The 26,724-nt window shown below is 47.4% G+C and overlaps 1 protein-coding gene across 1 annotated transcript; it reads right to left on the bottom strand.

Annotated features, from left to right (window-relative positions):
• Positions 1–266: 266 nt before the first annotated feature.
• On the bottom strand, positions 267–19,125 carry Noct (nocturnin). The gene is given in 4 exon segments (XM_028873337.2): positions 267–1,576; positions 1,578–2,224; positions 3,751–4,020; positions 18,751–19,125. Coding segments are annotated over 4 exon segments (1,293 nt in total). The 5' UTR covers positions 18,938–19,125; the 3' UTR covers positions 267–1,387.
• Between the last annotated feature and the right edge of the window lie 7,599 nt (positions 19,126–26,724).

Raw genomic sequence — 26,724 nt, 5'->3', positions numbered from 1 at the left:
AGTACGATGGAGAGACTAACCTGGCTACTCTATCACTTACTGTGGATCTGGAGGTGGAATGCCGGGGAAGCCATTTTGGAGGACTCCCTCTTTGCACCAATATACCCAGAGGCTTGAATTACGTCTGTTAAGTGTCAACAGGAAAATTCAGTGTGGAAATGAATAGTTAGCCACATAATACTAAAAGATACAAACTGACTCCCAGATACCTTTTGGATTAAAAAAAAAAACGAGAACAAAAACCACACACACAAAACAAACAAACCAAGATTTTTAGAAGTCCATTTATTAATCTTAAATAATATTTAGAACTCATATATTAAAACATTTACCATTTACCACCAGTAGGTTATTTTGTTTGGAAGAGGCTTCAACAATTGGAAGAGAACTCCAGGTTATCGTTTCTACTCTTACATTCTTTGAGAAATTTTGAACCCAGTCATCTGGCTGTCTTTGGGATTTTTTTTTTTGAGAAAGGGTCTTGATATATAGCCCAAGCTGTCCTCCAATACACAGATTTTGATCACACCTGACCACTCAATAGGATTTCTGGAGTCCTCATCTCAAAAGGAATTCTTACTATTCTCAGCCACTGTCCCGGGACTATTCCTAAAGCTACTTGTAAAAAGCACATTCTAGAAGTGATGAAGTAATCATCACATGTATACCAATGTCATCACAACAAAAAAGTACAAATACTTAACAATGACTAAATAGTGAACATTCATCACTGAAAACAGACTGGAATTCCTTCAAGAAACACAATGATAAGCTGAAGGCAAAGCAAACCAGGGATTATCTGTGAAGAATGCACTTACAAAGTCCCAGCTCCCTCGGGGCTAAATACAGTTCCTTAGTGTGCAGTCTGTAAATCACCAAATAAAAACAATTGGAAGTTTTAAGGAAATTATGTCTATTCCTGCAAGGTTCTAAAATATCTACAATGCTATATAATCTACTTAGTTTTACATGAAGATATAAAAAAATAAATATTGCCATGCATTTCTTGCTGACATTTAAAAATCCCACAAATAAATAACTTGAAATGCTGTCTAGAAAACTTCCTACATCTTACTTTAGTTCTGAGGTGCTTCGAAACTGAGTTTTGTAACACCCTCAGCTTACACAAACAGTCTGATTTAATGCCCTTAAATGGTGGAGAACGATATGGAAAATTAACATTACAAGCCCAAACTGGAGTGCAAACACCTTTTTGTTGCAGGTCTGAATTGGAAAGGTTTGTGAACAAATTCTTTTCCAAGGGCATGCTGGAAACATGGAGAGTCCAGTGGCAGAAACTAGTGTCCTTTTTCAGGCAACTTCTTGTCCTATTTCAGTTTCCCAAACATCCCTGGTTTAGACTCTTATGATTGAAATGATCCAGTGCTCACAAAAGCTCATCAGGCCCCTCACTGAAGCTGAAGTCACACACTAGTGACAGGTGGTCTGAAGGATAATGAAAGGATGGGAGCCGGTTGGGTCCAATCTGTTCTTCAGTGAGTAGATCCAGAGCAGAAGTGACATTCAGAGCATGTCTGGAGTACCAGATGTAGTCCAGGGTGTGGCGACACTCCCCCCGAGGTCCGGATCTTCCAGGTCGTGTACGGAGGCTCCGACTGTCCATCAGGACTCAGCAGCTTGTAGGCGCTGTTCAGATTGAGGCTGGAGGAGGCGAAGTGTTTGTAGACCTCCTCCGTGGGCTCTGCGTTGAAGTCCCCACAGACAATCAGGGGGATCTTGGCTCCCTGGGTGATGTTCTGCAGGTTCTGGAGAAGGTCGCAGCCCTGAGCTGACCGGAAGCGCTCCCAGCCAGTGCGTGCTTTTAAGTGGGTGACCGCAATGCAGAACTGCCTGCCGGACTCCTTACACTCCAGCGTCTGCGCAATGGCCACCTGGTTGGTCTTCAGGGTCATGGCTGTCAGCCTGATGTTGGTGCTGTTGATGAGCTTGAAACGGTTTTGGAGGAAAAATAAAGCACAGCCGTCTGGTCCATTGTTGTGTTCCACATCGAGACATGGTGACCAGGGCTTGGGGAAAAATGTGCCTTGGTAGCCCAGTCTGCTGAGGAGTGGTTGGAAGGTGTCAAAATAGTGGTCCACTTCTTGGAGGCACAAGATGTCTGGTTGGTAAGCCAAGATTTCCTCCAGGATAAGGCATTTCCTTTCTTCCCACTTGAGTGCTTCGACAGGGCACTGTACAAAGTTGTCTTTGCCTTCTCCAAGAGCTGAAAAGAAAAGAAAAGCATCTGTCAGCCACCACAGAACCACGACCTCAAAGAAAATGGGAAGCCTGGTGCGGTGATGCGGTGATGCGGTACTGGGAAGGCAGACCTCCGTGAGTTCGAGTCATCGTGGGCTACATAACTGAGCACCAGCCCAGCTAACGCTGCACAGTGAGCCCTGTCTCATACGTGAATACACAAAGCTCAGGGCTGCGGGCCTGGAGGTCCACGTCTGCCTCACATGCTGGGGCGGTTCTCAGCTGTGTTAACCCACCCAGACAAAATAACCTCATACTATCTGCTAAAGCAAGATACATACTAAAGCTATTTCATCGAACTGCATTCCAGAATTAAGATGTTTGCCTTTAGGCTTAGAGAAACGTTGTAGGCCTGGGGATATAAAAGTGTGTCAATTTAAATAAACAATAGTTATAACACTCACTATAAGATAGCCATGTAAACTGATAAATAGATACTATTCAGAATGAATGGGACAAATGAATAGCTTTTTCTCCTTATGAATGAACACTGGAAACAGACTCAAAGATGGCCATATGTTTGTACAGGCGCCGGGGTTGGTAGGGTGGAAGTGGGTGGAAATAAACAACATACATGGTAACTATGTAGGCAACTGTTCGAGAACGAATAAAAATACCTTTAAGATTGGTAAGTCAGAGATACATAAACACATGAAAATAAACACATGAAAATGCCCTTTCTTGTTAAAAATAGTTTTTGTTTTTTTTTTTGAGACAGGGTTTCTCTGTGTAGCTTTGCCCCTTTCCTGGAACTCACTCTGTAGCCCAGGCTGGCCTCGAACTTATAGAGATCCGCCTGCCTCTGCCTCCCGCGTGGCACCACCACTGCCCGGCCCTAACATTTTTACCATATTTAATTATGTTTACAGGGTAAGGGGAGTGTGCACGTAAGTGCCAGTGCCTGCAGAGGCTGGAGGTGCTGGGTCCCCTGGAACCACGTGGTGTGGGTGCTGGGAATCAAACTCGGGTCCTCTGGAAGAGCAGTACCTGCTCTTAACCACTGAGCTATCTCTTCTTCCCCAAAGATGCCTTTCCTTACAACTTTAACTACCACATAAAAGGTATTACCACGTAAGAATGATGGATAACTCTAGTTTTTAATCCAGCAAGTATAGTAAAGGGGTCCTCTTCTGCCACAACTGTCTTTAAGTAACTTTATTTAAACGCTACGAGTTGGCCAAGCAGCACCTCTGGGTTTGGTTTTACTGTTTTGAGACAAGGCCTCACTCCACAGCTCAAGCTGGCACCAACTCGGGCAGTCCCAGGCCTCAGCCTTTTGAGTGCTGAGACCGCAAGTCCTTGTGGGCCACCAAGACCAGCCGAGACCAGTCTCAACTCCTGCTCCACACGTCCACACTACCCATTCAGTTTGTTCCCTGTAAATGTGGTCACAGTGCTCAGGACTGCAGTTGTTGGCCACAGGAGGTCTAAGGCTATCCCACCCTCCCCAGTTCTGCCCCTCCTCCACACAGCAGGCCTCCCCAGGCATACCTTGGGCAAGGATGTTCCACTGCATAACTCTGATGGGAGGGTGGCTACTAGGACAGTCTGTCCTCAGGTCCACGAAGTCCCTCTGGTGGCGGGGTGGCCGAGTGTGCAGAACAGCCCTGCACTCCTCCAGAAGTTCCTTAGGATCGATGGGCTCCAGATGATCGGGGTCAGCGGACACCAGATACTCGGGGTGCTGGGCGGCTGCGCTGCTGTTGAGGGTCTTGGTGAGAGCACTGTAGAGTCTACCCGTGCCGTTGCCCATGGAACTCCCTGCGGGGAAGGAGCAGACCGGGCAGCTGTGAGCACCCACCGTGAAGGACGGAGTCTAGCCTCGGCTTCCTGTCGGGACAGGTCAAGTACCTCTAACCTGACCCCAAGTCCTGGAGGACAGTCTTTTGTAGTAGGTTAACTTTTTTACATCCCATTCCCCTCTCCCTTGAGGTTTGGGATAGGCACATTACAAAGTAGGTAATGATCTCTTCCTTCAAAAAGTTAGCAAGTCTTTCCTGAAAGAGACAAGGTAAATGCTAACTACTGAGGAGGAGCCAGGTACAGCACAGACTAAAACCACTGGGAGGGTTGATAAGAGCCAGAAAAAAGCCAGGCATGATGGCAGCTCCCGGAATGAGAGCAAGTAAGAGGTGGAGGCAGGAAACTCAGGAGGTCAAGGGCAGTCTTAGTTACAGGATGAGTTTGAGGCCAGCCTGCGTTACCTGAGACCCTACCTCAGAAAGCCAAGAATAACCAGAAAAGGTCTTTAAGAGACTAGCATGGTTGAGCATGCCTTTAATCTCGGGGTTAGAGGGCAGAGGCAGAGTTCTGTGAGTTCCAGGCTAGCCTGATTTACACAGTGAGTTCCAGACCAGCCAGAGCTACACAGTGAGACCCTACCTCAAAAATAAACAGCTGGAAGATGGTGGCGCGTGCCTTTAATGCCAGCACTCAGGAGACAGAGGCAGGCAGACTTCTGTGAGTTTGAGGCCAGCCTGGTCTACAGAGTGAGTTCCAGGACAGTTACACAGAGAAACCTTGTCTTGAAAAAACAAAACCCACCCTCCCCCCAAAACCGCAACAACAAAAACAACTTCAAGGAAGGACTCGGATACAAACTCCCTTGTGAATATATATACACCCCCCGTGAGCCCACCACAGTAACCACCATCAACCTCTGCCTGACTCGTTCGAGCACACCCACGTCTGCACGCGAACACCTCTCACCCAGCGTCTCAATGCCCACTGTGGACCAGACCAACTCTAGCTGCCCGCAGACACCAGTGATCAAACAGACCAAACCCTTTCTCAGGCAGCAGCGGATTCTGCAGTGGGAAGACCACATGGTTTGTATTTGGCGAGAAGTGTTATGGAGCAAAGCGGGGGAAAGGTGAGCTGGGGATTGTGGGTGGCAGGGGAACGGCTTGTTTGTCTGTGATGGTCAGGATGGCACTCGGCGGTGCGCTGACAGCTGAGACAAAACGAAGAGGGCAGAGCTGGACTCAGCAACACAGGAAACTCTGGGGACAACAGACAGGTCTTATTTCTGGTGGCAGTGTGACGGGAGGCGGGAGAGAATAAGACCGGAGAAGTTATTTTGAGAAAATTTTCCCTAAAAAGGAGAGAAATGTACAAGTAGTATGAGCATTTTGTTTTTGAGGTAGACTGTTTGAGGGTGGGAAGCCAGAGTATATACCGAAGAAATGTATTCTTTCTGGCTTCCGGTAGGACAGCCGAGGAAGCTTACAGAGCTCCACTCTTCTCTCTCCAAGACCCCCAAAACTTCAACAAACATGAGAAACAGTTATTGTGATGCTCAACGAAGAGCATATCATAAACTGAGCTTTTATTCGTGAGAGGTACTCAAGTTCAGGTGAGGAAAGTGGTGGGCATTCTTCACAGGGCAGCAAAGCTAATTAATAAAGTCCCCACACGTAACAGTCCTGAAGGCTTCACTGGGAACTGTATGATTTCTATGTGGAGCTGGCTATTCTGCAAAGCAGCTTGGTGGGGTATATATATAATAATATATAAAAAAAAAAAAAATACATATATATAAAATACAGGCTCACTATAGAGCCAGGAGTCGACACCTCTAGGTATTTACTTAATTAAAACTAAATTCATTTGAAAATACTGCTTTCATACAAAATACAGTATGTGAACAGTTAAACACGTTGAATAAAGTAAAACATTAGGTGGAAAGGATCATGAGCTGACTCCTGAGAGGAATGACTCGTTCATGCGCTCTCTAAGTGAAAGAAGCCAGCTCCCACAAGTTAGACTGTGGATTCCCCTCAGGGACCACCGGAAAGGAGAGGAGAGGAGACGAGAGTTTGCAGGAGTGGTGGCTGCTGGGGCAGGACAGGGAACTCCTAGAACAGTTCCGTGCGGTGGGCACATGGCTGTGCTTTGAAGGAGAGTGGCATGCAAAGCCTCCCATGTTTGAACACTAGGTTCCCAGTGGGTGGAATTGGGAAGTATGGCCTTGCTGGAAGAGGTGTGTCATGGGGGGGGGGGGTTGAAGTTAAAAAAAAAAGGCGAGAGATTTATACAATCTGAAGAGGTGGAGCACGCCTTTAATCCAGCACTCAGGAGGCAGAGGCAGGCGGATCTCTGTGAGTTTGAGGCCAGCCCGGTCTACAGAGCGAGATCCAGGAAAGGCACAAAGCTACACAGAGAAACCCTGTCTTGGGAAAAAATAAAAAATAAATCCCAGTGTGCCGTGTCTGTCTCTTGCTTGAGGTTTTGAATTCTCAGCTGTTCTGCCTCCATGCCTCTGCTCCTCGACCACGAATTCCAGTCCTTTGAGACTGTAAACCCAGATGAACACTCCTTTATAAGATGCTTTGGTCCTGATGTTGTATCACAGCAACAGAAGAGGACCCAGGAAGGACTGCACGAAGAATCACTGGGAGGGAGGGAGGGAAGAGTTATGCATGTCAAAGTCCACAGGAATAGCCATAAAGAATGAATTTGATACATGCAAATTTAAGTATTAACTGGAGGTTGGAGACTTCAAAAGCACCTCAGTAGAGGAACCTGACTACAAGCAGTCCAGAAAAAAAGAAGCTGTGATCTTCGTATCTTTGGAAAACAATGTGTTTCAACTGCAAAGTACAGGGATTAATTAAGAAGAACTAGTTACCTGCTACACTTGGTGAAGTCCTTTCTCCTGGGGCAGAACCTACTAATCCAGAAATGGGTAGGTGGGTGAAAGCAGGTGTCCCTGGTTAGAGGGCACTCTAGGTAAAGGAAGAGAGGGAAAGGGATGCTGTGAGTGTGTGTGTGTGTGTGTGTGTGTGTGTGTGTGTGTGTGTGTGAAAGAGAGAGAGAGAGAGAGAGAGAGAGAGAGAGAGAGAGAGAGAGAGAGGAGGGAGGAGGGGGTGGGAATTCATGCTTACCTTCCTATGATGTACGTGTCCAGACATGGATGTAACTCTGTGTGTGTGTGTGTGTGTGTGTGTGTGTGTGTGCGCGCACACACACACACGCAAACATGCACTCCTGAGTGCTAAGACGCATCGGCATATAGCACTCTGGCACCCATATCTTGGTGTCTAATGTTAGTCCCCAAATCCAACCAACCTGGGGTGTGGAGTATGCAGTGTTGGAGAGATGGCTCTTCAGTTAAGATTGGCTGTTGCCCTTGGAAAGGACCTGGGTTCAGTTCCCAAGCATCCATATGGTGATTCCAGTTCTAGGGGATCGGACACCCTTCTGACCTCCATGGGCACCAGGCACGCATGTGGTGCACATACAACATACAGGCAAAGCACCCATACACACAGAATAAAATAAATCATCTTAAAAAAAAATACAGTAAGTAACTGGGGCTGGAAGAGAGGTTCAGTACTAGTGCCCACACCAGGCAGCTCACTACTGCCTCTAACTCAGTCCAAGTGATCTGACACCATCTTCTGGCCTCCTTGGGCACCGCACACAAGTGGTATACACTCATACACACACACACATTAATGAAAAATTAAAAATAAACAAGTAAAACAAAGGCCGGAGTCAGGCCTGCCGGCGCTATGATCCCAGTCGCTCTAGAAGCTGAGGCAGGAGGAGAGTGAGTTCTATATTTGCGTAGCCTATAAAGTAAGTTCAAGGCCAGCCTAGGCAATCTAGTGAGATCTATCTCAATAAAACCAATCACTCAATCAAAGCTGGGAACATAGCTCAGTGGTAGACTACTTATCTAGCATGCATGTCCAACGCCCCGGGTTCAATCCCCCAGTACAACAACACAAACATCTCAACGGAGAGGCGTACACTGTATCCACTGTAGCCCACACGGCCTAGAAGTAGTCTCCCAACGCCGCCGCTGTTAGAGGTGTGAGCCATCTGCTCAGCTAAAAACCGTACTTCTAAGAGTGCAGAGAAAACCTTGTAAGTTAGACCGAGTTCTTACGCACAGCACTCAGAAGCATGAGCCATAAGAGAGACTAGTTGGGGCCAATACCTATGGACAGTATGTTTATATTGTTTGATGCAAATGTAAAATGCTATTTTGAAAATAGTCTGTTGTTATTTTAAAAAGTTAGGTTAGCACGATAATTTTACTTTCAAGCATGTATTCAGGGGAAATGAAAACTCACCTACACTCCAGGATTAAAGCAGTATCTCAGATTCAGCATCTGAATACAGGGTAAGTATGTCACGGGGTTATGTAATGCAGACTGTTCTGTTTATAGGTCGGGGTGGAACCCCTAGACCACTGCTCTACCACTGAGCTCCACCCCAAGGAACGCGAAGGGCCGCCTGCAGGTAGATGGTATTGCTTTTATTTTAACTGAGAAGCACACTCTGCCAATTTCTCCTTTGGATTAAAAATAAACACTTTTAGCAGCCATGTGCCATCTACTGCAGGAATTATGACAGTCAAAAGTGAACAACAGGGAAATCTTACAGTTTCAGCTCAGCTCTAAGGTTGGCTTACCATGAAAGGAAAATGCTAGGTTTTTAGTCATGAACTCGCACAATGGAGAACCAGCCTAACTTGAAGGAGCCCAACGGCACACGAGTGACCGACCCAACAGCACCATTCCTTGCAATGAATAAGCATCTAAGCACCTTACACCTTAAAGCAGCACACCCCAGACCCCACACTAACACACCCGAGCAAAGCACCCAGGATCAGAGGTAATGAATGACTCCCCGGCCTGGCTCACTAGCACTGGGAGCTTCAAAAGTATCCCCTGCTGTTAGTCCTTGTACTTCTGCTACAACCCCGAGTGTGGACTCGCTCAGGGAGCATCTAGAACTCTTCACTGTACAGGAAAGGCTGAGAACTACCGATGCATAAGAACCTGAAGAAATCCTGCCCTTTCTCCTACTGAAGATGAGATTTCTCAACTCGCTAAGGGCAACCAATTTTTGTTTTGTTTTGTTTTTGAGTCAGGGTTTCTCTGTGTAGCTTTGGAGCCTGTTCTAGAACTCGCTCTGTAGACCAGGCTGGCCTCGAACTCACAGAGATCCTCCTGCCTCTGCCTCTCGAGTGCTGGGATTAAAGGTGTGGGGCTACCACCTGGCAAGGGCAACCAATTTTATAGACTTTTTCTAACGGCTGTCTGTCAACAGATAATTTAGTTTACACTACCATCTAACTGCATTTTCCACGTGACATCTTTATAAGTTCAGGATGATTAGGAAGATAAAAAAAATGATACAGATCGAAACCATTTTTGCAAAAACATTGCCTAAAATTTTCTTTATATTTTATTGGGGTGGGGGGCGCAGGGTGGATGGAATTCAAGGTTGCCTTGGTGCTCCATCTAATTAGTCCTCAGAAGATGTGGCACTCCCAGCAGTGGACATTTAAGTTCAACCCCATTTTGTATTCCTGGATATGAGTTCAAAGACAACTTGGGCTGTCTCAAAGATACTCAGAGAATAAAAGGTGAACTTTGTTGTTTGAAACGGAGTCCTGGGGTCTCTAGTAGCCCACACTGGTTTCAAGCTTGTTTTTGAACAGAGTCTGGCCTCAAATTCCTAATACTCCTGCCTCCACCTCCTCCAAGTTCTGGGATTAAAGGCATGCACCACTCTGTCCTGCTAAGGGAATTTAATAAAGTTTGCGTCACTGGGCATGTTAGTACAGACTTTGGTCCTAAGCACCTGAGCCAGGGGTAAGAAGATCGCTTCAAGTCTAAGGTCAACCTGGCCATACTGTCCCAGGTCAGCCAGGGTTACCCGCCCTGGCTACAAGAGAAGACTGTATCGAGCTTTATCTAGTCCTTTCTCTTCAGAGATAGATTGTTCCAGGACTTTGTATCTGCTAGGCAAGTATCTGACGAAGCTGTAACAGCCACTGCTGTGTTTAAAATGATGGTGACTTAAATAAGAAGCTTTTCATTTCTAACTAGCTCTTTGGAGGCCATCTCAATAGTTGAGACCCAAACTGACTGGTCCTACCTAGTTCCCAAGCAGTCCTAAGAGCAAATCAACAGAAGATACCTCCTCACCAGACTCTAGTTATCCAGAAACTACTCTTCATGCCCAACTGACCAGTCAGTGGATAATGTTTCTCAGTTTGAGCTTAGTATCTCCAGGGTGACCCAACTAAAAAAAAAAAGACTAAAAAAGGTAAAGAATGAGCAAAATCCAGGATTGTCTTAGGCACACACCTAGGGGGATTTGGGAGCTGATCAAGATTGGGCCCAAGGAAACCTGGAACAGCGAAGTACACAATACAACACTGTAATTATAAACGACAAATACCAGTAGCCCAATGCTGCCATCTGCTGGCCATGCGCCGAACTACCTCAAAAAGCTAAGACAGCTAATTCGGTAGGGAATTTTCTCATTAGGCTTATTAGAGTAGGTTCCAGAATAAATGTGGCCACCATTCAGGACAAGTAGGTGAAAGTTCACACAAACTATCCTCCAGGGGTGTTGACTATACTGCATATTTAATGTATTTTTAAGGACTCCAATATTCAAGCACCCATGTCTAGGTCTATGCCCACACATTATTGGCTTTTCTGTTTGGTTTTGATTTTCTGAGACAAGGTTTCTCTATATAACAGCCTGGCTGCCCTGGAACTTGCTCTATAGGCTAGGCTGGCCTTGAACTCACAGAGATCACCTGCCTCTGCCTCCCGAATGCTGGGATTAAAGGTGTGTGCCACCACTGACCGGCTCCTACCAGATTTTTTAAACTTTAGTTGTCCTTGGATATCTGAACCATTCTTCCTCTCACAATCCAAGGGCTAAGGCAGGCAGTGTATACACCATCAGGGAACAGCTATCATGAGGCAGGGGCAGTACACAGTACGGTGCTTTAGGAAATGTTAATAGGGCGGCAGAGCATTTACCCAGCATGGCAAAATAAAAAATTAAGTTTTAATTATAAAAAGAGTGGTGTGGGGGGAAAGTGGCGAAGTCGGGTATAGGATGAGCAAGACCCAGAGTTCGATCTCTAGCACTGTGTGTGCTTCCATAGGTCAACTACAGCTCTGTAAGACTGTGAACAGAGGTGTGCAGCTCATCTGAATGGCTGGCTTACCGTTAGCAACTCTCTAATGTTTAAGGAAGCAAACACACTTTGGGACTTAAAGAGCAGGCTGTCAGAAGTGCAGCTTCCTTCTGTGTCCCCACGACTCTTCCTGGCACTCCTGGAAACCACCGCCCCAGACGTGGAGACACGTCAGGTTGTAGTCTGGGCCCTTGAGCAAGTTACCTGCACCTTGGACTGTGAACCTCAGCATTTCCAACAGTGCTGGCTCCTTCGGGGAGGGCCGGGCACACGCAGAGCCCAGGTTCTGTGCCAGGAGTCAGCAGAGGTCAGGTTTCACCCCCTCCACCTGCAGACGTCACTGCCATTAAGGCACACACGCTGGTACAGCACAAAGTGTACAAAGCAGTGTCATGACCTGAGTGCCATTTCCAGAGACATCCAGTGAAGGTCATAACTCTCAATCCAACGTGTCTAAAAATACCCGACCTAGACATGGTGTCACAATCCAAGAACAGCAGGCAGCAAGTCAGAGAGGAGATGAGAAAGCCAAAGCATGTTCCAGAAAAGGTTGAGCCATATTTTCAGTCGTGACAGACTTATTAGAAAAGATCTCTAAAGAAATCCTTTTAAATACAGTTGCACACATTCTCTGGTAGCATCCCACCCCTAACATTAATACCCGAGATGCTTTGAAGAATGACTCGAAGGGACGTTCTGCTGAGAGCAGAGCTCTCTACAGCGGGGTCCACAAACTCTGCTCCGAATCTGCTGCTCCCCTGGCATCGTGCGGCTGCTAATAATCTATGAACCACCTTTACGTTCTTCTATAGTGGTAAGTAGTTGAGAAAGAACTAACAGTAATATACCAGGACATGTGAAAAGGGCATGGAATTCAACTTTCACTGTCCACAGGTTAGGTGTATATATTACAGACCATCTGTGGACTCTCACCTATTGCAGCTGCAAGGTTTAGAGAAGCCTGACACATTTACCAGGTGGCTCTTCACACAAAGTTTGCCAGCTCATGTTTGAACTCTTATTAAAATGAAACTGTCGCTGGGAATGGATGCTCATACCTTTAACCTGGTGGAGCAGATAGAGCTCTGTGAGTTCAAGGCTGGGCTGCTCTAGCTACTAAGTTACAGGCCAGACAGAATTATACATAGCAAGCTCTTGTCTGTCTGTCTGTCTCTTCCCCTGCTTCACTCCCCCATTCCCAGAGTTTATAGACATAGGATAAAACCAGCTAAGTTTTCTGTCCCTTAAAGAAAAAGGAAAAACCATTTTCATACAAGAATTTCCAGAGCCTTCTGGGAGTGGCAGCAGATGGCTGTAATCACTTGGGAGGTTAAACTCGATGACAAGAGGTTCACACCCAATCTTTAGTACATAGTGAGTGGGAAGCCAGCCTAGGCACACAAGTGAGTTCCACTGGGCTATTCAATGAGACCTGTCACAAACAATAAAGCACAGCTAAAGTAAAATTGTAAGTTGTTGTTTTTTTTTTTTAATGGAAACTCATTATCTGGTACACCACAGATAAGTCACTGGGCCTATAAACACACATATTATTTATAATTACTTTCTTTCCTTCCTAAGATCTTCCAAGAATAAAGGAAGCACCTCCATTCCAAACAACTCAGGGCTGCAGAGCTGTCTCTGTGTGAAGAGTGCTTCCTGCTCTTGCAGAGGCCCTGGGTTTGGCTCCTGGCTCACAGCAATTATGACTCACAAGCATCTGTAACTCTAGCTCCAGCAGATGACACCCTCTTTTGACTTCCCAGGGTAGCAGGCACACGTGTTACACATACATATATTCAGGCAAACCATTCACATATAAGTAAATCTACAAAATTAAAAGAACGGATCAGTATCAGAAAGCCAGAAGTTATGCCATCAATAAGCCACATTCTTGGCACCACATTGGGCTGCTCAAACCTCCTGTGACTCCAGCTCCATGCGACCCAACACCCTCTTATGACCTCCTCAGGAACGCACACACGTCTACAGACGCATACACATAAGGAAAAAAACAATACATTTAAAAAGAAATTGTAACCAGCTGCACTAGGTTCAACCTGCCCTCCTCACAGATGTGAGCTCTTTGCTTGCAGGACAGAACCAGATAAAGCTCTAAAGAAAAGCGGCTGACACATCTTAGGTCTTGCAAGCATGCCTGTCCTCAAAGTGAAGCAGACCACATCAGGAGCAGCCTATGAACAAACATCCCCGGCATGTTTATTTAGATCCGCCCCCCACCCCGTTTTTGTTGCTGCTGTTGTTTTGGAGACAGGACCTCATTATGCAGACCAGACAGGCTTCAAACTTGACATCCTCTGGCCTCAGCCTCTTGAGGGCTGGCACCACAAGACTGTACCATCCAGCTCACTTTTCAAGGGTATTTCTGAGCAGGGAAATGAAGGCTTATGATGGAGAAGACACAGAAGACAGCCTCCCTGCCTTTGGTGTAGGGAGTGCTCTACTAGCTCCCTCGTTCTATACACGGAGGCCTAACTGCCACTTCCCACTTAGAGCCAAGCAAAATGGGAATGTCGCTGAGTGGCAGGGCCCACCTAACATGCAAGGGGCACAGCATTCAATGCCCAGCACTGGGTTTAAACAGAGTTGTAGGAAGGGCAGGTAAGAAGGGAGACCCAGGGAGACTGAGAAACACTGCTCCCAGACACGTCACTGCAGCACTTCTGGCTGGTTCTGAAGACTGAACGAAGAGCTGTACCAACGGGCTCCATTCTCTGACTTTAATGTGTTATACACTTTGGGAGACAGGATCTTACGCCTCCCAGGCCGGCCTCAAGTTCTAAGTGTTTCCTGAAGTATGATAACCACTATTTAAGAGGCTACGGAAGCCCTGAAGTTCTGAGGCAGAGGTAACCCCAACAGGTGGCTGTCCGTCCCCCTTCTTCCTCCTCTTTCCAAGGCACCAGGACAACGGCCTGCCTTCTCCTGCACCCTTCCTTCTCCATGACACCTCAAACTTCTAAGGAGCAGCTGGGACTGAAGATAAAGCCGAGCAGTTAAGAGGACTTGCTGCTCTCCCAGGGCCTAGAGTGGCTTAAAGCCACCCAGTAACTCCAATTCCAGAGAGTCCAGTATCTTCTTCTGACCTCCTCAGGCCCCAGGCACATATATGGTGCACAGACATATTCGAGCAAGATACCCACAAACATAAAACGAAATTAGGGAGGAAAAAAGGAGCCCCTTTGGAAAGGCAGGGTCAAGCTTAGAAACTATTTCCAACCCCGCAGAAGCGGCCGAGGCACTCGCTGAACAGAACTGTTGGTTTCTCTTTTGAGAAATCAATCTGTAACTGTGCATTTCCATGAAGCTGGTCTCTCTGGACCACCACTACCCCGTGTACACGCTTTTCTTCCTCTTCCAAGTTCTCCCTAACAAATCCGGCCACATCGACTGTTCTCGATTCCTGCTGTGATTAGCATGTGCAACAGAAGGTATACTGTGGACATAGTGCTATAAGCTGATGTGTTCATCTCTTCTAGATGGCACCTGGCATTAAGACACAGCAAGCTGCCAGGCGGTGGTGGTGTACTCCTTTAATCCCAGCACTCAGGAGGCAGAGCCAGGCGGATCTCTGTGAGTTTGAGGCCAGCCTAGGCTACAGAGTGAGTTCCAGGACAGGCTCCAAAGCTACACAGAGAAACCCTGTCTCGAAAAACCAAAAAGGATTTGCAAATGTCCATGCACTGATTTTGATTTTTGATTCTGGAGCCGTGGTTATTAAGAGTCCCAGCCTGTATTTAAACTTACCATTGAATACTACAGGAAAATGATACCTCAGTTCTCCATAAGGAAAAGCATTTACTCTGTCTGTAGAAGCTTGATAATTACAAGCTCTCCCATTTCTTCTTTCTCATAAACAGCTTACTCACATAGCTAAGGGGCCTACTAAATAAAGATGCCTTCTCAACTGAGCTGCTATTTGCCTTTAAAATGAACCAAGAAAAAAAGCACCGTGTTCCAGTGGTGGAACACTGGTACAGCCAACTCTTCGCGAACTGGGGAGGAAGGATCTGGAGAACAGCATTTCCAAGCCCACAGACGAGTCTGCGGCACAGTAACTGTGGCAACCGCTGCCTCATTGCGGGATGCTGTCTTGGCTTTAGAGAGGAAAGCCGAACAGCTGCTAAGATCACCCCCAAGGCTCCCCTTTAAGCCCACCCGATACAGTATGTGATAACTGGGAGGGTCTGTGCCCAGCCCCTGAGTACATCCAATTGCGGGATGCAAGTTAGATTCTCAATGTGTTGGGGGCCTTAACTACGGCTCCTCACAAGAGGGGGAGTAGCTTTCAGCTCCTTCAAGGCCTTTGGAACAAGCCTGGGGCGTTTAGGGACAATCTGCTTGCTCGGCCCATGCCTTGCATTTTGTAGGTAAAGTAAGAATAATCAGGAATCTGAGGTTATCTGTACCCACATTAAGAAAGTTTAAGATCAGCCAGACATGAGACCCCTTCTCAAAAAGAAAAACAAAATCTGCTTAATACAAGCAAGGGTCTAGGTTTAATCCTAAGAGAAAAGGGAGGTTGAGGGAGGGGCTAGAGACGGCTCAGTAGTCCCGAGTACAGACGCTATTCCAGGATCTTCCACCAGGGCCAGGCGGGTGAACACCACAACCATCCCTAGCTCAGCCCCAGGATCTGATGCCCTCTTCTGGTCTCCTCAGGTACTCCCACACACGTGGCATTAAAAAAAAACCCACACAAAGATTTAAAAAAGAATATTTAAAAAGTGAGGAGGAAGGAATAAAGGAACTTTGGGTCTTGTTATTTCTCTTCAATACCATGGACCCTGGTTACCACCATTCAGTTGACTAATTCAATAATCTGAGTTCTTAAAAATCAAATGTTGTTTCTAAGACACTGGAAAACACTCTGCAAAGTGTTTCTCCTCTCACCCTTCTTTAATTTCCTTTCTTTTTTTCTGCTTTTCCTCACAAAATGTTTCATATCCAACCCTTTCAATCCTAGCCACATTTTCAAAGTCCTGCTCAAGCGCCTGCCACCTTCTGAGTCCTCACAGTACCAAGGACTTGTCATTACTGTGCCAGGAACTTGTCCCTACTCTTCTGACTACAAATTTAACCGTGAGAATAAAAGGTGTTTCACTTAATTAAACAAACCTTTGCGGAAAACCGGCTCCCTTAAGGGTTATCACTTACAGTACACACAGTACTGGAGCTTATTACTGGCAGCCCAGGCTGGCCTTGAATTCAAGAACTGCTCCAGGCCAAGCAGCACCTTTAGTCCCAACACATGGATGCAGAGTTCCAGGACAGTAAAGGCTACATTGAGACCCTGTCTCAAAAACAAAAACAAAACAAAAAAAATGCTCCTGCCTGAGTCCCACGTCTACTTCAATCTCACCTGTTTGAAAATGACTCTGTGGGTATGTGTGTAGGCATGTGTGGGTGTCAGAGGACACCTTGAAGGAGTTAGCCCTCTTCTTCCATCATGTGGATCCCTGGAATTGAACTTGGGTCTTTGGACTTGGTGGGTGGCAAGCACCTTTACCATCTGGGCCATCTCCTTGGCCCCAACTCTCACCTCATCATGGAAAGAGAGCTCTTCTGAATAGCCTAAAGCTTAGACTCTTCAGTATTACATATTACAGAATGTCACCTGTGGTGATGTCACCTGTGGTGAGTGACATTGTGTAAGATCTTGAATGAGCAGTGAATCAGCCACTGTATCCTCCCCTAGAGAGGAGAGCTGTAAGACACAGGAAAGCTGCCTACACCCTGCACTGTCTAAAATAGGTTAAGTACCACAAAACCCTACAAGTTCGTTCTCTGTTGCCAGAGATTGAACTTAGGGCCTGGTGCATGTTAAAGCCCACACTCCACCACTGCCCTACCCCTAACCCATGTCCCCTTTTACCTAAGGGTAAAGACACGTAAAACCGAGGGATTTCCACCCCCCCCCCACCCCCCCCAACACACAGACACAGACACACACGGTTTCTCTGTGTATCCCTGGCTGTCCTAAAACTCACTCTGTAGACCAGGCTGGCCTCCCCTGCCTTTACCTCCTGATTAAAAGTGTGCATTAGACATCTGTCAGAAGCCGCACACTGCAAATGCTCTTTAACTACTGCCTCCATTATCCCAGCTGTACTTGATCTGTACACAAGCTACCTGTATTCACAAGATGTGCTGAAGGGCAAATAATGGTTTCTGAAGGAGCTGGAGGGTATTTAAAATTTGAGCTGGTACCAGACCTTCCTACCCTCAAACTCAGCGATGATCCTCAGGAAAACAACGAAAACCAGTTAGTTATAGGTGCTATCCATCCCAACAGTTAGTTCATGACGTGCCAAATCTCTAAAGACCCAGAAGTGGGAGCATGGCTCTGGATTTTCAAAAGTTCACCATTTCTAAAGCAACACAGACTCTCTAGTGACCAGTTTCACACTCTAATTTTTACTTTTGTACTGGAGTGGGAGGGCACTCCAAATCCTGATCCTCCTGCTGAGTGCTGGGATTACAAGTGTATGCCACCACACCCATTTTAACACCTCAATTTAAAAAAGCAGCGCAGTCTAAATGTCTGCCAATAATGTGATTATGGTTTAAAGTTTTGACTTCAATCAACAGGGCGGTGGTGGCACCCTCCTTTGATCCCACTGCGAGGGAGGCAGAGGCAGGCACATCGCTGCAAGTTGGAGCCCAGCCTGGTCTACAATAATTCAGTTCAAGGACAGCCAGAGCCACATGTCGAGAACCTGTCTTGAAAAAACAAGAAAGCCTCAATGAACCTGTATTTTCTAGTGTGCAATCTGTCCTTTAATCCAAAACTCTACCAAAATGTACCCTAGTAAAATAAGGATGGTTATACAAATGTGTTGGACAGCAATAACCTAGTTTGAGGTAACAACCAAATGACACTTTCTAGAAAAGTATTACAAAATAATTGCTAGTTTTGAAGGACGGACTACATGAAATAACTGCTTTGATATGACGGAGAAACTATTAATTTCAAAACCATACTTAATTTGTATGTAGTTTGTGGCCGTCGCAATCTGTCCTTAGGCAGAAAGAGGACACTCAAAATACAAGGCTGATGTAGAGGGGTGACTCTTGGTGAAAGGCTGATTTACAATGTCTTCACCCAGGAATTTAAGAGTCGAAGTGGAAGCACCCCCAACCCCCTGCCAAAAAAAAAAAAAAAAAAAAACCCAAACGTAAAGAGAGTCAACATGTACTAACGCGGCTTGAGGAAGATTCAGAGCCCCTAGGACCTGCAAACCCACGATCAAGCGTCATTTTTAGATTTTTTTTCCTTCCCCTTTCATAAAGATACCCACAAAGCAGTCCGGGCAACCTAAGCGTAAGCGCCCAGCATCCGGGGTGGGTACCACGAAGCAAAACGTGTGACCACTGGGGGGTGGTCACTGTGGCCTCCGGGGCTTCAGGATGATCAGATGCGAAAACCGAAGCCGGCACCCCGAGCGGCGATCCGCTTCCTCCCCCCGCCGCCGCGGGCCGCCCATTCATTCCGCGCTCGCACTCACCTGTTCGGGGACGCGACCTCGCGGCGCCCGAGGCCGCCGCCGCCTGCAGTCGCGGGGACGCGGGCCGGGGCCGGAGCGCCGGCGGCGGGGCGAGCGTGCGGCGCGGGCCGGGCGCGAGCGTGCGGCGCAGGCCGGGGGCGTCCCTGAGCAGCAGGGCCGAGCAGAGCCGCCGCGGGCTCTGATACATGCCGGGCGCCGCCGCCGCCGCCTCCGCCGCCGCTGCTGCTGCTGACGAGCCGGGCCGAGCGGAGCGGGAACGAGCGGTGGGTGGGGTGCGGAGGGCGCGCGGGAGCCGGGGGTCGCTGCGGCGCTCCTGCCTCCACGTCCCTCGGTGCGCGGAGCCGGCGAGCGGAGCCGGGAGGCGGACGCGGCGGACGCAGCGGCGGCGGCGGCTTCACTGGGGCGCGCGGGCCGAGAGCCGCCGGGCAAACCGGCGAGCGGCGGCGGGGCGGGCGCTACCACGCGGCGGGCTGCGGGGGATCGTGGCGCACGAGCCGGGCGCAGCCGGGTGGGGACGGCTCGTGCCGGGGATGGAGCCGCGGGACCGAGGGAGAGAGAGAGAGAAAAACAGACAGCGGATCGGTCCCAAGGTGGAGACGGCCGGCGGGACGGCTGAGGTCACGGGAATTCGTTCGAGAGGCGGAGCCGGCGCGCCCCTCCCGCTGGCTGCAATGGGAGCGTCCACAGGCAGGGAGGGAATCCCGGGTTGGTTCCCGGGCTGAGGGTGTGCGAGCGCGTTTTTTTGGTGAGAACGTCCGGCGAAGGCGGTCTGCTGCACGCTCCCCAAAGCAGGGGTGTAAATTAGTCACCGAGTCACCGTGGTAAAGCGCTTGCATCCTGACTTCGGTGGCGGCTGCGAGAGCATCCTAAGGCGCGAGATGCAGACGCTGGCAGCGGGCGTCAGTCCACGAGGCTGCCAGGAAGTCTGCTAGAATTGGGTATTGGAGATGAGCCCTGATTGGAGGGCTGGAATTCACACCTAGGGAAACAGCTCCTTAGTTAGAGGAAATGAAAGCTCGGGAATTAGGAAGAAACTGCTTGGGCCGGCGCATTCCGAAGGCAGGTTAGACCAGATGAGTGTTAACCGAATTCAGAGGGGTCACAACTCGTGTCCCAAGCCAGGGCAGCTCACCCATCCAGTAAACCACTGAAAAAAAAGTGGAAAGCAGTGTGTGGTGGTGGTGGAGTGGCGCACGCCTTTAATCGCAGCACTCTGGAGGCAGAGGCAGGAGGATTTCCATCATTGTCTACATGGAGAGTTCCAGGTCTGCTAGCTAAATCCCTCAGTGAAGCTCTGTCTCAAAAAATAAAAACAAACAAAACATGGTGAAAAGGAGAAAAAGGAGATTTACTTAATGTGGCCACATTGGGAAGAGGAACAAAGAGACAATTAACTCTAGCGAGTCTTCTTCTGTCTCATAACAACACAGAGACTTATTAATTCTGAAAACTTTGCCTTAGCTTAGGCTTGTCCCAATAGTGCCTATAACTTAAATGAACTCTTTTTTTTTTTTTTTAAATTAATCTACGTTCTACCATGTGGCTTTTATCTCTCTCCCATTTTGTACCGCCTGTTTCCATGTCTGGCTGGCAACCCTACCTTTCTTTTTCCCAGAATCCTCTCTGTCCCCAGAAATCCCACCTAGCCTTTTCGTGCCTAGCTGTTGGCCATTGGGTTCTTTATTAAGCCAATCACAGTGACACACACCGTGTGCTGGTAATCCACCACAGTTAAGCTCATCAGATGAGGCTCTCTGGGGTCCTGAAGTGAGATTCAAGTTTAAATAGAGGGGCACGCACATCTAAGCAGTCCAGGTTAAGGTGTGGTCCTGCCCACCATTCACCCAGATTGGACTTCAATTCTGTAAGGTGACCTGACTAGATAGAACTGTATGAAATCTCTATCTGGGAGACAAATTCCTCCTCAAGTTGAGGCCTTTCTCCTTTTCCCATCAGGAGTTTCCTGCAGGAAATTCCCATTTCTTTGCGGGGAGGGCACCTATTGTTTCAATAATCTAAGAGTCAGATTCACACACACACACCTCTCTAGAATACCCGTATTTCTGCCAGGTCTGTTGAAAGGGTGCAAGGATACATTCAGAGCTGTGTTTTAATTGGGTAGCCTGTGTTTCAGGAAAAGGCAGGGAAGGGAAGGACTGGGGGTGTTCCTCAGGGACAGGGCACTTACAGAGCACGTGAGGGACCCTGGGTACACTCTCCAGTACCTAAGAGAGAGTGGGAAGAGAGGGGAAGGGAGAGGAGAAGGAGGGGAGCAAGAGAGAGAACAGAGGGGACTGTTAGCTTCAAAAGAATGAGTTGAAGAAACGTCTCAGGTAGATTGTGTAAGGATTGACTAACCAGGGATGGGAAGGAAACTTTGGAGGAGTATCATCACCAAGGATTCAAAATGTTTTTCAGACCTGGATTATAAATCTAACACCCACAGACTGTGGATGAATCAGCTGACGAGCTGATGACGGCAGCCAGGAGAGGAACACCTTGGCTGGTCATGGAATCCGAGTCTCGGTGTTCTTATCTATACAGCGATCACACCTGAGTCATTAGGCGAGGCAAAGGGCAATGTAGAAGGTAGCAGATGTTTTGCAGATATAACAAAATACAACAAAACTCTTGGCTTACAGTTTAGGTGATGGATATTTAAGTGTTGACTCCCTTCCCTCCCCCCAACCCTCTCTCCCTCCCTCCCTTACTCCCACAAGCAAAGTTTATTATTATTTTTTTTTAATAGGCAAGAAAATGAAAGCATGTGGAGGGAACAGAGAGGGTCAACCAGCCAAAACCAGTAATGAATGAAGAGCCAAAGGAAATTAGATACAACGTTTGAAAAGAAAAGTGAGGGGAATTATCCTGTGTGGGTAGATAAAGCTGCCCCCAAAGCCATAGGTTATCAGAACTTCCAGTGCCAGCCGTGAACTACTGTACACATTGCTGGCTAGGGAGGCTCCTGAAGCCACTAAAACAGTACAAGCTATTGCCACTGATATTGGTTGCCTACCAGAAACAATCCTCTTGTGGAATAATCCTCTTGTACCCTGTAAAGACTTGTCACTCAAATTGGTTTAATAAAATGCTGATTGGCCAGTAGCCAGGCAGGAAGTATAGGAGGTGACCAAACTAAGCATGATGGGAAAGAGAAAGGTGGGTGGAGTCAGAGCGTCACCAGCCAGATGCAGAGGGAGCAGATGAACGTGCCATGCTATAAAGGTACTGCCACCACCATGTGGCAGAACATAAATAAGGAATATGAGTTGACTTAAAATGTAAGAGCCAGTTAGTAACAAGCCCAAGCAATTGGCCAAGCCTTTATAATTAATATAAGCCTCTGTGTGGTAATTTGGGAAGTGGCTGCCCGGTGTTTGGGAACAGGCAGTGGGGACAGGAAATGTCTGTTTATAGTAAGACCCTCAAGTCATCACATGTGTTGTGGTTGCAGAACATGGAGAAATCCAATTGGAACTGGCCTGGAAGCTTCCTCTCAGCCCTCACAAGGCCTTATGCTGCTGGGAGAGGATTGTCATCAACAGCCTGACTCAGCCATGGAACCTGTGTACAACAACACCAGGGAACAGCCTCTTGGTGCAGTCCTGCCCGCTCTATTATGGGGTAACCAACCACGTTCTCATTAGTTGAGGCCTGCTCTACGGGAGGAAATTTACTTCTGGTATCGTAAACCTGGTCAAAAGCCTGAGGTAGGAGAGGCCATAGACCCTAGTAGGAAAGCTACTTCTGAGGTTTTGATAAGTGGACACTATATGCCTTTCAAAATGCCTTCTAAATGACTGTTCCTGCCCGTTACGGCTGCCGTCAGCTTTGGTCGAGAAGGTTCTTTTGGCAGAAGTCAGCGGTGAGTGCAGAGACTCACAGCTAGTCAAAGTACAGAGAGGACTTGCCCAGTCATAAATAGGACGACATCTGTGCCATCCATCCCCTCCAAGGTTCAGGGACCATTGTAGAAGATGGCTAGAAAGCCAGAGGAGCAGGACACGATGGGGAATGCCTTTAATCCCCACGCGGAGGCCTGCCAGGTCTACAAATCAAGTTCCAGGACAGCCAGGGCTTTAGACAGAGAAACTCTGTCTCAAAACAACAACATCAAAACAAAACAAAACAAAACAGAAAAAAGAAAGGAAGGAAGGAAGGAAGGAAGAAAAAAAGAAAGAAAGGAAGGAAGGAAGAAAGGAAGAAAGAAAAGGAAGAAAGAAAAAGAAAAAGCAACAGGAAAGAGGAGGGGCTGTTGTTGCATTTGGGAACTGACATTTGCAGAAGACAGGGCCAGTCAGCACTGTCATGGAGGGAGCAGGGGCTTTGGGGCCCCCCACTCCTCCTTGAGGACTGATAGGCAGTTAGTTGTTAATGGGGGAGGGGGAGACATTTTCTGCAGAGGCGTAGCTCCTGGTAACAAACTCTCACTCCATAAACACCCTACTGAAACTCGGTGGAACGGAACGCACAGTCACAGGGACGTGAAAGTAGCAGGGCTGAGGGACGGACTCTTAGGAAGCAGGCAGACAACAGAGGGTCACAGAAGAGTGTGTGGACATGGTGGAATACATTGTGCACAGATATTAAAATATCATAGCCGGGTGGTGGTGGCGCACACTTTTAATCCCAGCACTCAGGAGGCAGAGGCAGGTGGATCTCTATGAGTTTGAGGTCAGCCTTGTCTACACAGATCAGCTAAGGCTACACAAAGAAACCCTGTCTCAAACAAACATATACATGCATATAGATGATATATGATATTAGTAATATATGGTAAGAAAAGCGGTTTTTAAAAGGAAGGAAAACTTGTATGGCAAATGCAGCCTCCGGAGCGAAGAGAGACTGAGCTGAGTGGCAGCTGCCTAGACTTTCCTTTCCCACGTGTTTATAATTGTTCATAATTAAATATCGGGGGAGGAATGCTCTGAAAAAGGAGTATTGTTGAAACATAAACAAGACCCTGGGCATCACACACCAAAATATGCATAGTGAGAACAGAGGTTCCTGGAGAGGACCTGAATTTACAGTAAACCTCTGCAAGCCTGATTAACATCTCTGATGTGGACAAGGTGGAATGATGCAAGTCCAGGGCCAAATTACCCTGGGTCATTTTCAGCCTTTTTGGTAGTCATTTAGTACCCTCTTCTGTGACCTGACATCTTTGGGACCATTAAGTAAGTCCTTTGGCATGTACAGGCACATTCCTAGCTTCCACCAGCCAAAAGGCTAAGAATGCTGTTCAGATAGCATCTGAGGCCAATGGCTGAGACTTCCTGGTCTTCCTGTGACCCATTTACTTGATGTTCCCACCATTGCATTGAAAAATGTCTTGATTTATAATTCCTTTTGCTTGATTCGTTCCTATAAAACTTCATGGGACTGTTACCACATTAGAACACGGAAAATGTGGGGTAACCTAAATCTGTGTCCCAAATATGTTCACTTATATTTGGCTCCAGAATAAACTCTCTCTTATCCCCTCTGAGATGAGAGTTGTGTTTTTAGGTTGACAAGAGTCACAATTTAATGAATTTAGATGTGCTGTGGTGGTGCATGCCTTGACTTCCAGTAATTTAATGCCAGTACTTGGAGAGGCAGAGGTAGGTAGAGTCCTTTGAGTTCAAGGCAGTCTGGCCTACTAAGCAAGTTCCAGAGCATCCAAGGCTACCTAGTGAGACCCTGTCTCAATAAACAAACAAATACATAAATGTAAAACATATGTTTAGCATGCACAAGGCGCTAGGTTTGATGCCCCAGCACCCTCTCCCACAAACAAAGGAATTCAAAGAGGATGGTCTCCTGAAAGTAGTCCTAAACACTGAGTGCTTTAAGTTATCAGAAAGCTAGAAATTAAAACTTATACACTTCAAAAATTTATTTGGGGACAGGGAAGTAGAGGAATGATGGATTCCTTGCTTCTCTAACATGTTGTAAGACTAAGTTTGACCCATAAAAACACACACACACATTCACACACAAATCATTTGCTCAGGCCATAAATATGCACCACATACCATGTTACTGCATGTGAAAAATGAATTGAACAAATCTGTTAATGGCTTAGTAGAAAAGAAAAAACATATAAATACAGTATTTATTTTTGTTGTAGTTTATCACAAATAGTTTTATTTATCTGATAAATGTGGAATCACACGTTATGGAGAAAGTATCTCAGGAGCAAAAGAGGAAGTACTTAATTGACTGGAGACGCCAACAGAGGCGTCTCGTGTGCATTTGAAGTGGAAGGGACCAGGGAGGGTATTCCTAGAAAGAGAACAGAGGAAGGCAGGCGTGGTGTTTCAGGACTGAGTACCTGACACTGATAAGACTTGAGGAGAGAGTGTCCATGGGGAGGGTCAGAAGGTGAAAACTGCGTAAGAAGTGTGCGGGTTGGAGCCGTAGCTGGGCGGTAGAGCCTAGGTTTAGTGTGGACAAAGCCTTGGCTCCTTCAGCAGGAGCGTGGGAGAGCCTGAGAAGTGAAATTGACTGAAGATGAAGGCTTTGAGGGGAGTACAGAGAGGCTGTAATTCCAGAGTTCAGAGCTGCTGGGTGGCTGGACCGGAACTCTCTATGTATGTCAGGCTAGCCTCCAAGTCATAGAGCTCTGCCAGCCTCTGCTTCCCGAGTGCCACCAGACGTCACGGTTGCCTTTTTTGAAACGTCATCTAGTGAGATCTGAAACTTTGTAACTAGTAGAAGACACCTCAAGCTGTAGGAGGCTGGATGTGTAGCTCAGCAGCAAGTGTGTGGCTGAGTTCCACCCGGCACAGGTATGGGAAGGTACAATTGCTGTGCCTTTAACCAGCCGTGTGTTTGAGCTTCGATGACCTACATAAGTTCCTACATAAGCAGGAGTTACATAGTGAGACCCTGTGTATAGGGGCAGGGGGTACAGAAATAATGTCCAGAGCAACCTACTCAGTTGGCTCTTTTGGAGGAAAATTGGGAGGTGAAATGAGGAAGGCTTTTTTTTTTCTCTCTCCTCCATATCTTTCTCTAATCTTTTATTTATTTTGCCTTCTTTCATCCCTTAGTCTAACATTTTTTGTTTGCTGTGTGTTTTTGGGGGGTGGGGTGGGGTGGAGATAGGGTCTTGCTCTGTAGTTTTGGCTGGCCTGGAACTATTATGTAGACCAAGTTGACCTTGGAGGCAGAGGGATCCCCCGTCTCTGCCTCTGAAATGTCTCAGTTAAAGGCAGATGCTACCATACCTGTTGCCTAGTCCTTTAGTGATCTGTGCTTTTCACTGATGTTCTCAGTAAAGCCCCCGCCCCGTCCTGTCCACATGAAAGAGTTTATCTAGAAAGAAGGAGATGCTGCCCCAGGTTCAGATGGGTTCCCAGAAGAGGAGATGGCCTCTGGGTAAAAAGGCCCCCCAGGCCTAGGGAGGTCCTCACTCAGGAAGCAGAGGCAGGAAAATTAAGAGCTCAAGGAGAGCCGGCGGTGGTGGTGCACACCTTTAATCCCAGCACTCGGGAGGCAGAGGCAGGCGGATCTCTATGGGTTCGAGGCCAGCCTGGTCTACAAAGTGAGCTCCTGGAAAGGCGCAAAGCTACGCAAAGAAACCCTGTCTCGGGGGAAAAAAAAAAAAAGTGCAAGGAGATTCTTCACCAACAGTTCAAGGTCATCCAGGGCTATAAAACACCGTGTCCGTGAACTTTAGCCTGAAGTGCTGGCACAGACAGAATGATCTGAGTTTGAGGCTAGCCTGTAAGACTCTAACTTAAAATTAAACAACAGAAAAGAGGCTCAGATGTGGCTCAGCTGGTGTTGGCCCTTCGAGGGACACACCTAACATCCTGTGCAGTAACTTCCCTAAACTGCTGAAGCCCGCAGCAGCCACAGAGTAGGGCGGGCAGCAGGATTCGCTTCTGAACTGTGGCTTTATACCCTGTCTAGTTTTAGTACCTTCACTAATCAGCTACACTCAGACACCCCTCCCTTCTAAACTCAAATGCCCCTTCCCATTCA

Source organism: Peromyscus leucopus, chromosome 6 (genome assembly GCF_004664715.2).
Source record: "Peromyscus leucopus breed LL Stock chromosome 6, UCI_PerLeu_2.1, whole genome shotgun sequence".
Taxonomy (NCBI): Eukaryota; Metazoa; Chordata; class Mammalia; order Rodentia; family Cricetidae; genus Peromyscus; species Peromyscus leucopus.
Note: the sequence above shows the minus strand (reverse complement) of the source record. Positions and strands in the feature narration are given on the sequence as shown.